Genomic DNA, 15,477 nt, shown 5'->3' on the forward strand with positions numbered 1-15,477 from the left:
GTGTTTTTTTAAGTTGTAAAATTATGCCATAATTGTGTAAATACTTTTCAACAAACATGTTGTATGAGCCTATACGGACAATAACCACCCGATTTAGCCGACGTACATCGATATGGGATGGTTGGAACCCTCAAAATAGTCGGTTCAACAGTTATAGGACAGATATTTCGTCAAAGGAGCTATATTTACCCTATATTTTTAATTGTCAATGTCAATCCACAGTCTTGACGTCATGGCTTAAAAAACATGATTCAAACATGTTTGCTTAAAATTGATTTTTGTTTTAAATGCAACCCTAATTTATAGTAATAGGCATTTAGGTTCCAGTTAATACCGTGCCACGACACACCAAAAGACATATGCAGTTTCTACCAACACGCGACTTCACGAAGTGTGCTACTAAAGAGAGACCTTGGCCGAAACTTAGGGTATGTGTCCATTGTCAATAGCCGCGCCGGGTGGGCGTGACTTATAGTCCACGGTCCTTCCAATCTGAGCCCACAATGAAAATGCCACCCGGGCACCGACAGAGCATTAAAGACATGACAATTTGTGTCTGCGTCTCACGAAAGTTTTTCTTTTAGTCTGCTACGTTTGGAATACAACAATATCTTTTGATTATATAACAGACCGGAGGTCACGAATTAACAACATACACTAAAGTAAAACAGGATACCAGACGTTATAATTATGAATTACGTGACCCCAGCTCTACAGGTAATTCTGAACTTCGGGGCTGAGAGAGGATTTAAAATAATTAATAATAAAATGCGATTACCAATATTATTGACGAAATTCAGTCTTCAACTTGAAAATATCACCCTATGAGGGCCAAAGACCAACGTTTGGACTGGGGGACGAATTGCTGTTTTGGTCCTGATTCTGGCTACAACCCACGCTAACATGATATATAAGCCCATGGCTATGACGGCAGGTCCCAATGTTGAGTAAAGAATTGTGAAATGAGGATTGGCGCCCGTTTCAAGTAAAGTCATATGAGAATAAGATGCAGAGAACATAAAATTCTGCCTTCAACTTCAACAGATAAGGTACTGCAAGCTGCCGTTACGAGAAACGGAAAAAAAACGGCTCGGTTATGATGCAGCTGTTGATTTTCAATGCTTCGTTGTGGAAACCGTAATGCTTTATTTGACGAGTACAAAATTTCAAATCTTTGTCCGGTGTACGTACGCACTACATAGGCCTACTGCTCGCCAAGCAGCATCGGTCAAACTGCGTTCAACTATAAGCATAACCAAACATCAATACACAAGTTACTATTTTAAACTAGGCAGAGTGGTGATTAATTATCCTTCTGCGAGGTACTGGCGTGTGAAACGTTTTGATAATCTGATATACAGCACGGCGGGTGTTCTTACAATCAGACTAATTTATACGTACATCGAATATATATATTTGCTGTGAATACTTCTTACGCAATGACTAGCGAAGCTAATAGGCTACTTCTGACGTAATAATGAGCAATGGCATTTGAAAATCAGACGTTTGTGCTATCACGAGCCTGGTATAATATCTCTTCCTTGTTCGCGAATGTTCAGTAGGGCTCTTCAAAAATGATTTTTTTTATCAAATCGTACTGGCTACTTGATAAAATTGTTAGGTTACCTAATTTAAGCCTACACACAAAATTTGGTCAATTCCAGCCAGTAACCGCTTTGCTACAGGAGAAGAAAGTTTCTATTTATTATATAGAAATAAATAATAAAAAATTTGAAAATTTTCTATTCAACCCATGAAAGTGTTAGGCTGTCTATAGAAACGATCATTACCAAATTTGGTTCAATTCCAACCAGTGGAAGCGGAGTTATTGCCGTCGAAAAATTTGGTTTTGGATAAAATAGTATTTATGGTGAGCACAACTATAATAAATAAACAAAGAATCGGTCACCGTAAATACTATTTTATCCAAATCCAAATTTTTCGACGGCAATAACTCGGCTTCTACTGGTTGGAATTGAACCAAATTTGGTGAGCATCGTTTTTACAGACAGCCTAACACTTTCATGGGGTGAACAGAAAATTTTCAAATTTTTTATTATTTATTTTTATATAATAAATAGAAACTTTCTTCTCCTGTAGCAAAGCGGTTACTAGCTGGAATTGAACCAAATTTTGTGTGTAGGCTTAAAGTAGGTAACCTAACAATTTTATCAAGTAGCCAGTACGATTTGAGAAAAAAAGTCATTTTTGAAGAGCCCTGATGTTCAGTTTATGTCATAGTCCTTGTACAAATAAAAAGTAATCGTTCTTTCACAAAGAAATCGATTAGATATGGGAAGTAGTCGATTACGATTACGATTACTTCGGAATTTTATTGAATGTAATCGATTGCGATTACGATTACTTGAAAATGCTGTAATCGTCGTAATCGATTACGATTACTAATCGTGATTACCCCATGTCTGGTCGCTACACGCAGAATCAGGTCAGTCACATGCAAAATAAGGTCAGTCGCATGCAAAATAAGGTCAGTCGCGACATGCAGAATAAGGTCAGTCACATGCAAAATAAGGTCAATCGCATGCAAAATAAGGTCAGTCGCGACATGCAAAATAAGGTCAGTCACATGCAAAATAAGGTCAGTCGCATGCAAAATAAGGTCAGTCGCGACATGCAGAATAAGGTCAGTCACATGCAAAATAAGGTCAATCGCATGCAAAATAAGGTCAGTCGCGACATGCAAAATAAGGTCAGTCACATGCAAAATAAGGTCAGTCGCATGCAAAATAAGGTCAGTCGCGACATGCAAAATAAGGTCAGTCACATGCAAAATAAGGTCAGTCGCATGCAAAATAAGGTCAGTCGCGACATGCAAAATAAGGTCAGTCACATGCAAAATAAGGTCAGTCGCATGCAAAATAAGGTCAGTCGCGACATGCAAAATAAGGTCAGTCACATGCAAAATAAGGTCAGTCGCATGCAAAATAAGGTCAGTCGCGGCATGCAAAATAAGGTCAGTCGCATGCAAAATAAGGTCAGTCGCGACATGCAGAATAAGGTCAGTCACATGCAAAATAAGGTCAATCGCATGCAAAATAAGGTCAGTCGCGACATGCAAAATAAGGTCAGTCACATGCAAAATAAGGTCAGTCGCATGCAAAATAAGGTCAGTCGCGACATGCAGAATAAGGTCAGTCACATGCAAAATAAGGTCAATCGCATGCAAAATAAGGTCAGTCGCGACATGCAAAATAAGGTCAGTCACATGCAAAATAAGGTCAGTCGCATGCAAAATAAGGTCAGTCGCGACATGCAAAATAAGGTCAGTCACATGCAAAATAAGGTCAGTCGCATGCAAAATAAGGTCAGTCGCGACATGCAAAATAAGGTCAGTCACATGCAAAATAAGGTCAGTCGCATGCAAAATAAGGTCAGTCGCGACATGCAAAATAAGGTCAGTCACATGCAAAATAAGGTCAGTCGCATGCAAAATAAGGTCAGTCGCGGCATGCAAAATAAGGTCAGTCGCATGCAAAATAAGGTCAGTCGCGACATGGAGAATAAGGTCAGTCACATGCAAAATACGGTCAGTCGCCACATGCAGATTGCAGACTATAGGGTCAGTGGCACAAGATAAAAGTTGGATTTGAAGTAAATATTTGGATCTATACACGGACTGTTAATATTCTAGATGGGACTAATCATCTCGTGATCTTAATAATCGTCTGATTGTATTTTGTTGAAACATCTTCAGCTTTAGGATATAGATGAGGAATCTCAATCATGAAATTACTATATAGGAAAGATATCTTAAATTCATTTTTCATAAGAGAAAGAGTTGGATTTGTAAATGAAATATGGATTTGGATTTATGCGCGGACTGATAATAATATTCTACATGCGACTGACTTCGTAATCAAGATTATCTTTTGATTGAAACATCTTAAGACTTAGGATATAGATAAGGAATTTTACTGTTGAAAGTAGGCTACTATGCAGGGAATATATTTTGAATTTCGTTTTCATAAGAAAAAGAGTTGGATTTGGAATTGAAGTATGGATTTGGATTTATGCGCGGATTGACCTTATTTTGCATGTGACTGACCTTATTTTGCATGTGACTGACCTTATTTTGCATGTCGCGACTTACCTTATTTTGCATGTGACTGACCTTATTTTGCATGTGACTGACCTTATTTTGCATGTCGCGACTGACCTTATTTTGCATGCGATTGACCTTATTTTGCATGTGACTGACCTTATTCTGCATGTCGCGACTGACCTTATTTTGCATGTCATCGCACCAACCCTCCTCGCATTTATTGCGCGGTGAAAATGGGCGCAATGCAGTCGACACTTGGGCTACAAAGTAATAAAGCTGTAAATCATTGATAAATTTATATAAATTATATTGCACATCTACTTTTAGGATAAATCTGATTAGTTAAAATGAGCAAGCGTTGAAAACGTTTTTCGTGGCGATTTCGAGAGAGAATTCAAAGGTATCAAACGAAGCTTGAAGGGCGAGTGTTTCGCATACTGCAATATCTGCAATTGTGATATTAACCTGGATGCCAGAGGAAAGCCCGCTATTTCAACTCACATTGATACCCAGAAATTTAAGAAGTGTGTCATAATCATTAATTCGAGCCAGTCGACGCTTCGGTTGAGTTTGAGAACACTTACTAGCCTGTCCTTGGCCTGTAACGGTAAGGGTAGGATTTGGTACGCGAATGCAGCAGGTAAAATGTTGATTAAAGGTTTACGGCAGGGGTGTCGAGCTAAACTAGGGTCACGGTCCGAATTCAATCCTTTATTAGATAGCTTGCGGGCCTCACCAGTCAGATGTTCCAAAATGTTACCACCAAATCTTTACCTTTGTGTTTCACTGGAATGCTGTATTACCAAGCCTAGGCCTATATAGCCCATGTCAGGAATATAGGAGATTTCACTAAACAGGGACGTTGGAATTTGGTTTGTCATTTTTCAATCACCATTCAGATTTCTCTGAATGCCGGAGACCTTTTGCGCCAGAAGTTTATTTTTTTTTTGGGGGGGGGGGCTATTCATGGTGTTTGTCGACTACTATGGTCATTTACACCAGGCCGATATTCTTCTTATTTTCCGTAACTGCCGACTTATAGCACGGCCCACCTCTAGGCTTTTGTAAGACACCGCTGACGCGGATGAGCCAGAAGTAATACAACGGTATCATTGCCGCGACGCCAGCTGAGCACCCACTCTCGCCTCGCGGTCGCTCCTTTGCTCTTGAGCTACTCTCTCGTTTCGCCAGACAGCATTGTTGCGTCACCATGCCACTCTCCATAGCAATGAAAAATTCGAGACTAACTGTGGGGGTTCCAGCGCCATGAGCGAAATAAAATTTATATTTTCGTAATCAGTACAGCGGCAACTTTCGATTGATCCCCGTTTCATCAAATTTGATGCTCGGCAAGCCGGTCAAAAATTACCGTTAAATTGACTTTAGCCAAATGGAAAGCGTGACGTAAACCAATTTCACTAAGCCGCGGCTCCCAAAAAATATTGAGAAATTGATTTATGACGAAAAATAAAATTTATAATTATAAAATACTCTTGCTTGGCTCGGGGTCTGGAGTTTTAATAAGGATTGCAGGAAAGTTGTGAGTAGACTGCAACGTTACGTCACTGCTTTTTCAATGCAATGTGCCCTAACTTCCCAGTTGAACGAGCAGTACTACATTTACATGATATATTTATACCGGATAAGTAAAAGAATACGCAACACTATTACAAAATAACGGAAATTGTCAGGAATTTATGCATTATTTCAGTTTGGAATCAATCCAAGTTTGGCTCAAGTCCGTTTTGCTTTCGAGAATACAGTCCTTCGACCCCGGCATCAGATTTTTAACCTTGAATGCGTAGAAGAAATGCAGCAGAAGTACGAATGTGCTGGCCGGCAGAGGGAGATACTGTACCAGGACGGGTCTTGCGTTGATGCCCGACCCGCTCGGCTTGTATGCGATGTACTTGGGCGAATCGTCGGGCAATTTCTTACGTAACTGGTCGATATTGACGTCGTAATCTTCTTCGATCAGAACGATCTTGTTGTCCTCGCGATTGATCTGCATCACGGCGATGGCGGCTTTGCCACCGACGGATGAGTTGAGTTTACTGAAATAAAGGTTATGGTCGATAAAAAGATGGAGCGTAGTATGAATAGCCTATGTATATGAATAAGATACAAAAAGACTTGTGTAAGTTCTAAAGCAGTGCCTTTAGCCTGTGTTATGGTACGGGCGGGTATTAATTTCAAACGATTCGAGTCGAATGGAGAGCTGACATTTTCAACAACTGAAACTATACGCTCGTTAATGCCAATAATAGTTAATTTATCAACGAGAATTATAGTTTCGATACGATTTTTCACTATCGAAGGCTGTAAACCACGAAACATAGTAGTACACAAGGTTGCATTTCAAACATAAATCAATTTGAAACAAACATGTTTGAAACTGAACCATGACGTTACGAATCGTTAATTGTGGCGTCGCAGTGGATTGGTATTGACAATTGAAATATAGGGTAAATATAGCACCTTCGACGAAAAGGGCTTCCGACCATGTCATAAACAGACCAAAAACATCTTAATCCAGGACTATAGGACATCGTTATGCAGCATTTTACGGTCGGCGGCTATCATCATCAGAACACTCATTCCGTATACCCATGATCTATAGCTACTTGCTATACCTGTTAAGCCGACGACGATTTCGAGGGTTCCAACCACCCCACATCGTATACGTCGACTATATTTGGTGTGAATCGCCGTATGCTCATTGCTCATACTATACATGTTTTGTCGAAAGTATTTAAAAAATTATGGCATATTTGAAGAGCTTCTTCGAGGTGCTGAACTTCAATATACAATTGAATGTACATTGAACGCTCTCTTATTCGAAATTTCATTCTCGTGGCGTCGTATTTTGAGATACGATTGTTGATAGAAAACGTTATTTCCAATTCTCCACTATAGTTGCTGACGATTACCCCTGACGAATGTTAGCCCAAAATATCCAGGCTAATTTCGATTTGAATATACTATTCAATTATGGCATAATTAGATAACGTTTGAAAAAATCAGGGATTTTTTAAAGGCATTTGTTTAAATCGCCGTTTGTTTTAAATGTAACCCCTGGTGCATACAGCTACGCGCGTTAGTGGAACTGACATATTGGTACAGTGCAGTCGTGATCATCCCACAGCATTAGTGTCACAGAGTGCAATTAAATAGGTATATGGTCGAAAATATATCAAACAATGGTCACTGTGATGTATAACTTGCATAGTACTCTTTACGGTTTGCACTGCTATTATTTTTTGCGTAATCAATAGTCTGGTTCGGAAGCGGATATATGGCCTAGTTTTCCACGCGCTAGAAAGATTTGGTCGAGGGGTTGCTTACTTTTAGTGTCGGTAATGGGAGCTGGCAACTTTCGAAATTGCTAAACGTACATTCGTGACTATATCGCACACTGGCCTATGACACTACAAATAGGTACAATTCTGGGCGATATATTCAGCTAACGTGCTACAGCCCTACAGGAGCTATTTCAGATTATAACTCATTGTGACGTCAAACATTATTAATGATGTTAACGATGAAGATCAAATATGATGCTTATATGCGACCAGCACACAGAATGAAATGTCAGTTCTATATAACATTAAAGATAATTTGTTGTGATTTTTCGACTATACCCATTTCATTGCACTTTGTGACAATATGCGGTGGGTTGGTCACGACTTCGCACAATGCATTTTCTCTAACGTACCTAGCTTTGTAACACATATGTTTCGTATGCCGCGATACGACCAGTCGAGGTTTACAGCCTTCAGCCGACGAAAATAGTATCCAAATCATAATTCACGTTTATAATTAAACTTCTAGTGGAAAAGTGAGTAAGCAGTGCAAATGTTCAAAATATAGTTGTGTACTCCGACAAGGTAGAAGTAACTCGTCACTGGCCACCTCAGCATGTATATTGCATATACTAGTACACCAATCTCACCTTATCGCCCGTTCAACGCGTTCAGTCGGCTCTATACTGGCAAGCATGATCTACAATTCCCGGTATGTATTGTATATTATAAGATCTGCTGAAACGATACGCATCAGAAATAGGCCTGTATACGTACATAAAGCTTTCCAGATAAGTTATCCTCGTGATCAACAACGATGAAAACTGCAGATTTCCGTCTCAATTGAATAGTGTATCGCATATAGTCAATAGTTTGGGATACCCTATGTCCTATTTTAGGAGGATTTGTCCTCTTTTTTCAAGAAAGCCGACGTGTCCTCTTTTTTGCGCATTTCGACCTCTTTTAATATGTTACTTGTTAGGAGAGCACATGAAGACAACCCAAAAAGGTCATGACACGAGAAAAATGTGTTGTAATGTAATTGATACGAATGTTGACCAGAAATTGGTCAAACCAACATAAATTTGACGTGGAAACGGGGTTTTAAGGTGTCGAATCGGGAAAAATGACCTCATTTCAGATAAACCACGAGCGATCAGCAATTTTCGTAAAGATATCCCGATTTAATGTCTGTTAAGGTTCCTTGTCAAAAGTGTTCTCTTACTATAGGATCTCAAAATATGGTGAATGAGTCAGACATTTGCGATTTTCGTGCTTAAGAGATAGAACCCTGATTTAATGTAAATTGAACTTCGTTTTGTTGTATCTCTTCTTAATACGTAATTTAATTCTATCGCCAAGTTTTGGCGATTTCAGCAATTCAAATTATACTATAATTTGAAGAAAAAAACAGTGTAACTACCATTCCAATTCTAATTGGGAAAAAACTGAAAATTTTCTAGGTGACCAAGTCTGCTTTTGATATCTTGAATTGATCAAAATGATACGAATCAAACGAATCAAAACCAGCATTTATTAAAGAGCTTCTCTGAGGTACAGAACCTCAACATACAATTGAATAGTATATTCAAATTGAAATAAACCCGAATTTTTCGACTAATCAACACTCTCAAAAATGCGTTATGCAGTAGCAAACACGCCAATCGGACTGAATTGATATTTTTGACACAATAAGGTTATCAAATCAAGATAGATCATGTACGCCTGATATACATGTGTTACATTAGACATTCATGTATTCTTTATATCAATTTCGTTGGTGTGAATAATTTAGCGGTTGACTGAGCCTAATTTGCTGACTTCTAACATGCAGTATGTTTGGTTCTTGCTATTGTGTGCTTGCGGACACAGCTCACAGCAGAGAGTCACTAAAGATTCACAAACGGAAAACTGAATAATATTCCCAGCTAACTTTTAAGTAAATAATTTCTTGAAATGGGCGAGGTGCATGCTCGTTTATGGTGCAGAATTTCCATTCATGCTGCCAGCCCCATGCGGAGATTGGTCCGAAGTTGAAATGCAAAGAATTTTAACCAAAGACGTTATAATGACATGTAAAATTGTAATGCATGAAAAACGTTGACTTTGCAAAGCGTACTAAGGTTCGTCTGTGAACGCTAACTGAGAACGAGAACGTGAACCTCACGTTCACCACATCCCTAACTAATACGAATAACAGAAACCAAACCAGCATTTAAAGAGCATCATCATCATTGGTTTATTAGCAATTTTATCAGTTCAATACACCACAAAAATGCGATACAATGAAAAGACATGTTGTAGGTACTGAACTACAAAATGCAATCGAATAGTATTTAGCATATTGAAATGTCACCGAATGTACACGGTAATCGTCGGCAACTAGTAGAGAATTGGAAAGAACATATTATATCAACTTAACATCCGTCTCACTACATCACAGTGATGAGCGGATAGTGCTTTTCGAGACTCCGAATCCCTCCGACAACTTTCGTGTCTGAGGAAAACTCCCTCCGACTCCGAAGAGCTCAATCCCAGACTCCGAGATACTCCGATGAATCTCGTCAAGTATCCGAAACATACTTCACTACAAACAATGCTCAACGAAAATGCCTTGCTAGATCACTAGGTTAAGATAGCTCGTGGCCAATCATACCATTTTAACCATATCATTAGAGTGTCAAGCATGGTACACTTGGTAATGTATTTTACTAAATAAATGTGATAATATGGTTGGCCTCAAATATTATTATCTACTCTCCAGTTCCCAATTGCAGTGCAGTTGGCTGATTTTTATGCACTTGGGAATCATTTTTGCATGTTACCCATCATATTACAACTTTACAAGATGTCAACTGTCTGTGTTTTGGTTTGTTATCATAATCAATAGTGTATTCCTGTTAGAGCTATCCAAAGATCGGAGACAAAAGTTACAATACTCCGAAAAAATATCTGTAGTAAACTCCGACTCCGCTCCGACTATATCACAAAATCGGCAAAACTCCGCTCCGAATCCACTCCGACTCAGCTCCGATGCTCATCACTGCTACATCAGCTGGAACTGTGCCGTCTCTTCTGTAAGTGATTCATTCACAAATCATATACTCAGCGCAATATTACGATGCAATTATATCTCATACATGACGCGCGTTACGATATTGATCAACAGCACGAACAAAACAACCCACACAGTCAGACAGGCACTGTATATTCATGGAATGAATATTCAATGTAAAACCAGCGCGTGAACTGTAGGCCTACTGTACAATCGTACGGTGGTGCGTGTATTGATTAGGAATCAAATCCACCTGTCGTTAGCCTCCGCAATTAGCCTACTGGAGAAATTTGAGTCCATAGACTATTTTAAATTCGAATTTCATCTTTCAGGTGTAATTATCGTGAGTCTAACGTCCAGAGATGGTCAAGGTATTCATCGTTGGTACTTAAGTAGAAGAAGGAGTAGCAATTTCTAGGTATATGTGGACATGGACAAGTAATTATAGGAACAGTTTGGCCTGAAAAATCATAATTCAGTTAAGTAAAAGAGGAGGTATAGTACAAAAACAGAAGCACTTGAGTTTGTGTACTGTAAGAAGGCAAATCCTGCTAGAGTACTCCGAAAGAATAGACGTACCCTGTTAATAATCAGTGACCGCCTCCGCTAACGTTTGACAGGACAACTTTTATCACAAGGCTACTCAAATCTGAGCTTTAGTAAAGAAATATCCTACACTCTCTGGCATTCCATCGGACAAAATCCTACCCTCTCATCTTGAAAAAGACATGCATATCATCATATCCGCCTGCCTGCTTAAAGCTGTCGTAAGACAGAGAAATATGATCTGATATACGCTTTAAGCAATCTGCTAAAGTCACATATCGATTAAACAAAGATTGTCTGATGCGAGAGCAAAAGTGAAACATGACATCATCAGCGAGTGATCACATACATATTCAGTTATTCACAGATCATGCCACTTCACTGCTTCGATAATCTCAACGGCGACTGACTGCAAACTCGTGTCTAATCTGTACTACACCCAGCATCAAGTATTTTGGTTTGACCGACCTGAGACATAGCATGTACCGTACCATACCACAGGCTTTTCACACGCGCTCAGTTGTTATATTATCGCAGTTAATTAGAACATTGTGCGACACTACAGAATGTGTATTTGAAGAGCTGGTTTGATCGCCTGCACGTGAAAGTAAATAAAGCGTGCAAGCTAGCAAGCGCGGTTTTGTGTGAACGGTAGAACAAATTTACAGACATAATGGAAATCATACCGGTTCTACCATTCGAATGGTTGTAAAATGTGGATGATCAATTTGGAGCTGGAAAAGTAATAGATCCACGCGATATTCTACAATTTTTATTTATGCTTGAAGCATGTGTATAGTATGTTTGTCTAGTACAGAGGTGGACAACCCTTTTGCTAATCACGGCCGCATTTCGATTAGTTATGTATAGCCTAGGACGAAAACTACCTGTGGCAAACCGTCCGTGTTAATTTCCGGTGAACTCCTGGCTATTCTAGCTTTCATATCGGCATATTATATACGCACCGAAATCTCGAGTGGTAATATTACGTATAGTTACCAGAGATGAGCATGGATTAGGATTAGGTTTTGAAAAAACAGGATTTGTGAAATTTTGTCGGATTAGGATTGGATTTACCTATTACCTGGGAGATTGAAATGTCGTGTGGCGAATTTTTCTTAATCTAAGGGCGAACGGCGACAAACTTTATTCAGATCAGTTATTAATGTACTTATGGTTACTAAGTTATCTTGAATTAAGTGAATCGTTGGTTGTGAAAGAAAATTTTCGAATCCCTCCATTGCATAAATTAGTATTTTTTCTGAATTTCCAGTTGGAATCGGATTAGGATTGGACATGGACTTGAATAAGAAAAAATGATGGATTAGGATTTGGATTTCAAGGTTCGGATTTGGATTGGATAAGGACATAGAAATTTCAAATCCGCTCATCTCTGATTGTTACTGAGTTTGGTCATGGTCGCGCGAAACGGGAAAATTTCTCAGATTCGAAAATGGATTCGTTCATTAAAGGGGCACTGCACTCAAAAAATGATGTGGGCTCAAATTGAAGGGCAAAACGAAAAAAATGTTGGCCGCAGCCGTTTTCTTCAGAACGCCACCGTAATGGAGCTGCAATTTATTACTATCAAATATTTATCCTTTCTCGGCCCATGTGATCAGATTCATTGGTAGAGTTGGGTAGACAGAGGGAGTGCTTTGGAAAACTTAGAGCAAGTTATAAATGATAATGCATTTATAGTGGGCCAATTGTAATTAGTCACTTTGTTGCATGCTGGTATTTCTTCACCTCTCATCAGGATTGTCGGTACAGTAGAAATATATTGGAATCGCCCAAAAATACCAGAAACAAATTTCTTTCGTGAGGAGCACACGATTCCGACTCCGATTCCGGCTCAGATTGCAAAAGTGAAGTGGCATTGAATCGCGCGGAGCGGCCGTAAACACATAATATATGAATTAAGTGTCGACGGCAGCACAAATTTCCTACCAGGTTCCCCTCCCCCCCCCTGGTCTAGTAATATACGCTGTCAATCCACGTGTGGTAAAATAGGTGTATTTATAAGATTTACACTATCGCGTGGGGTGTAAATCTATAAATCGTACTTCCAGGTACCAAATTATGCCTTCACACCCATTCCAGTAGGCGCATGTGAGTCAGATACACCAATTCTTATGGAAGGGTGTACCGCACCAAAATAACTTAATCGGTGGTGCATGCGAACAGTCCATCCCTGGGATAGATCTTCATGAGGATTGGGGCAGTTAACTCATTTCCACCCATTGGAAAGGGCGTGAAAGCACAATTTGATACCTAAAAGTGTCGTTCATTATATTTACACCCCACGCTATGGTGCAGATCTCAAAAATACAGCTATCTTTCCACCCATGGATTTACAGTGAGGGTGTATTCCAGGATATAGTTCTATAGAATGTCTCTATGGGTGAATCGTATAGCCTCATATAGATTTGGTTCACCGACCGAGATAGCGTAATCGTGATGCGTCGGTTTCTTCATCGGTAGGTCGTGAGTTCAATCCCGGTCCGATCAGACCAAAGACTAGAAAACTGGTATTCGCGGCTATTTGATGCATTTGTGACATTCAATTGCGAATTTTTGTATCTTTCTAGAGGTGTCGCTATTTTATTATTCCGATTGAGGTGCGGAAATCACACATAAACAAAAGAAAATCCGGGCTCCAGCTTTATTCAACCGAATAGGAGATGGATTGTATTTTTGATTGATTCATATTATGGTCTCAAAGAGCGAATGGTGGGACAATATTTTTCGCGTGTTTCTCGTCGAAGGCGCAATTACACTCATAAAATAATTTCGCCATTATTCCAAACCAGACCATTGCCGTTTTCGGTCATAAAATTTGATAAAAGCGAATGATGGTCTGACGATATCGCTCAACTCGTATATGTTTGTCACTCATTGTTATTATTATATTCTTTATTCACAGTAAAACCGGTAAATACACACATAATCCCGGAGCAACCAGCCGCCAAGGGAAAATGGCGAGATTGGAGTAAATATTTCAGTGATACAGTCAAATTGTTATTCCTATGAAGAGGTCAGATTACAGAATTGCGGTAGATGAAGAATTGGCAAGGGAATAGAGAGAGATATGGTATTCTTTTTTCGCCTGCACCATCGAGATGCTTTGACGACGGAGATGCGATACGGCCTTTACAGTAAGGTCATCTAGTCTGCACTAGGGCTGGGCAAAATCGAGTACCTGAGTGATTCGATTCTGAATCACGTAATATGCTTCGAGTCGAGTCGAGTAATCGAGTACCACTCATTATGACGTCATAACAGAATGTAATACGTCAAAGTTCAAATGTGTACCGTTTATGCCACTATAGAGATTATGTATCTCTATAATGCCACCACGAAGAATATAATGCCAGTTATCCATCTCATAAAAGATACTTGGATATTTTTTCGACGCGACCGATTTCATTCCACTTGGTGACAGTTGTGGGATAATCGTGACATCGGAAATGTGCTACGTCCAGTAACCTGCGTAGCTTTGTACCATATGTTTCGTATGCTACGATACCGCCAATTAAGGTTTCAAAGCTTCATCAGTGAAAATTAGTATCGAAAAATATATTTCTCGTTGATAAATTAACTTTCAGTGGAGAGGCGTATAATTTTAGTACTCGAAAAATTCGTCTTTTACTACTCGACTCGAATCATTAAAATAAATACTCGATTCAGATTCGAGTACTCGAATCATTATGCCCAGCCCTAGTCTGCACCCCCGGTTTTTCTCCTCCATGCTATCCGTGATTGCTGAGCGCGTAGCAGTATAGCCGCGGACACCAGTTTTCGAGTCTTTGGTCTGACCCGGCCAGGGATCGAACCCACGACCTACCGACCGAGAAGCCGGACGCACACGGCGTTAAATATTTCTCTTTGATGTTTATGCGGCATATAAACACCGACTACCATGCGTGCATGATACGCATATGCCGCTGGACAAGGAAGGTGCCGAATAGCCTAGTAAGGCTTCCGAAGTGTTGCACCACCCCTCCATGCTGCCCCACAATGCTGTGCTCCAAACTGGTAAGCCACTGTTACCAGAGGTCTGATCAGGTCTTTGTTTCTACTCGGCCCGGGGAATTGAATCCACGACCTACTGGATCAAGAAGCCGTACGCTACATCATTACGCTATCTTGTCGGTATAGTAATAATAATGCAGTGGTTCCCTAACTTTTTTGCTATAGTGGCACACTCGAAAAAGTATGAAACGCTCGCGAAAATTTGCTTCAAAAATTACATTTCGAGCCAACGTATGATGTTATGGTTGCATTTAAAACAAAAATCAATTTAAACCAAACACATTTAAAACAAGGCCCTTAGTTTAAAACATATTTTTATCGTTTTGTTTTTGTTTTGTTTTTCAAGTCGTGACGTCACGAATATTCAATTGGAGTGGCATTGACAATTGAAAATATAGCTCGTTTGACGAAATATATGTACTATTGCTGTTGAACCGGCTATTTTGAGGTGTCCAACCATCCCATATCGATATACG

At 39.6% G+C, this 15,477-nt stretch overlaps 1 protein-coding gene across 1 annotated transcript; it reads right to left on the minus strand.

Moving 5' to 3' along the window:
* Positions 1–5,678: 5,678 nt before the first annotated feature.
* Positions 5,679–8,154, minus strand: LOC145436423 (uncharacterized). Its single transcript, XM_080313770.1, has 2 exons — positions 8,016–8,154; positions 5,679–6,117 (listed from the first exon to the last, which is right to left on the minus strand). The coding sequence occupies exons 1-2, from the start codon at positions 8,060–8,062 to the stop codon at positions 5,766–5,768; spliced, it is 399 nt and encodes a 132-aa protein (XP_080169896.1). The 5' UTR covers positions 8,063–8,154; the 3' UTR covers positions 5,679–5,765.
* Between the last annotated feature and the right edge of the window lie 7,323 nt (positions 8,155–15,477).

This window comes from Botryllus schlosseri, chromosome 3 (assembly GCF_051294905.1).
Source record: "Botryllus schlosseri isolate E-star chromosome 3, Bs_hap1, whole genome shotgun sequence".
In the NCBI taxonomy this organism is placed as follows: Eukaryota; Metazoa; Chordata; class Ascidiacea; order Stolidobranchia; family Styelidae; genus Botryllus; species Botryllus schlosseri.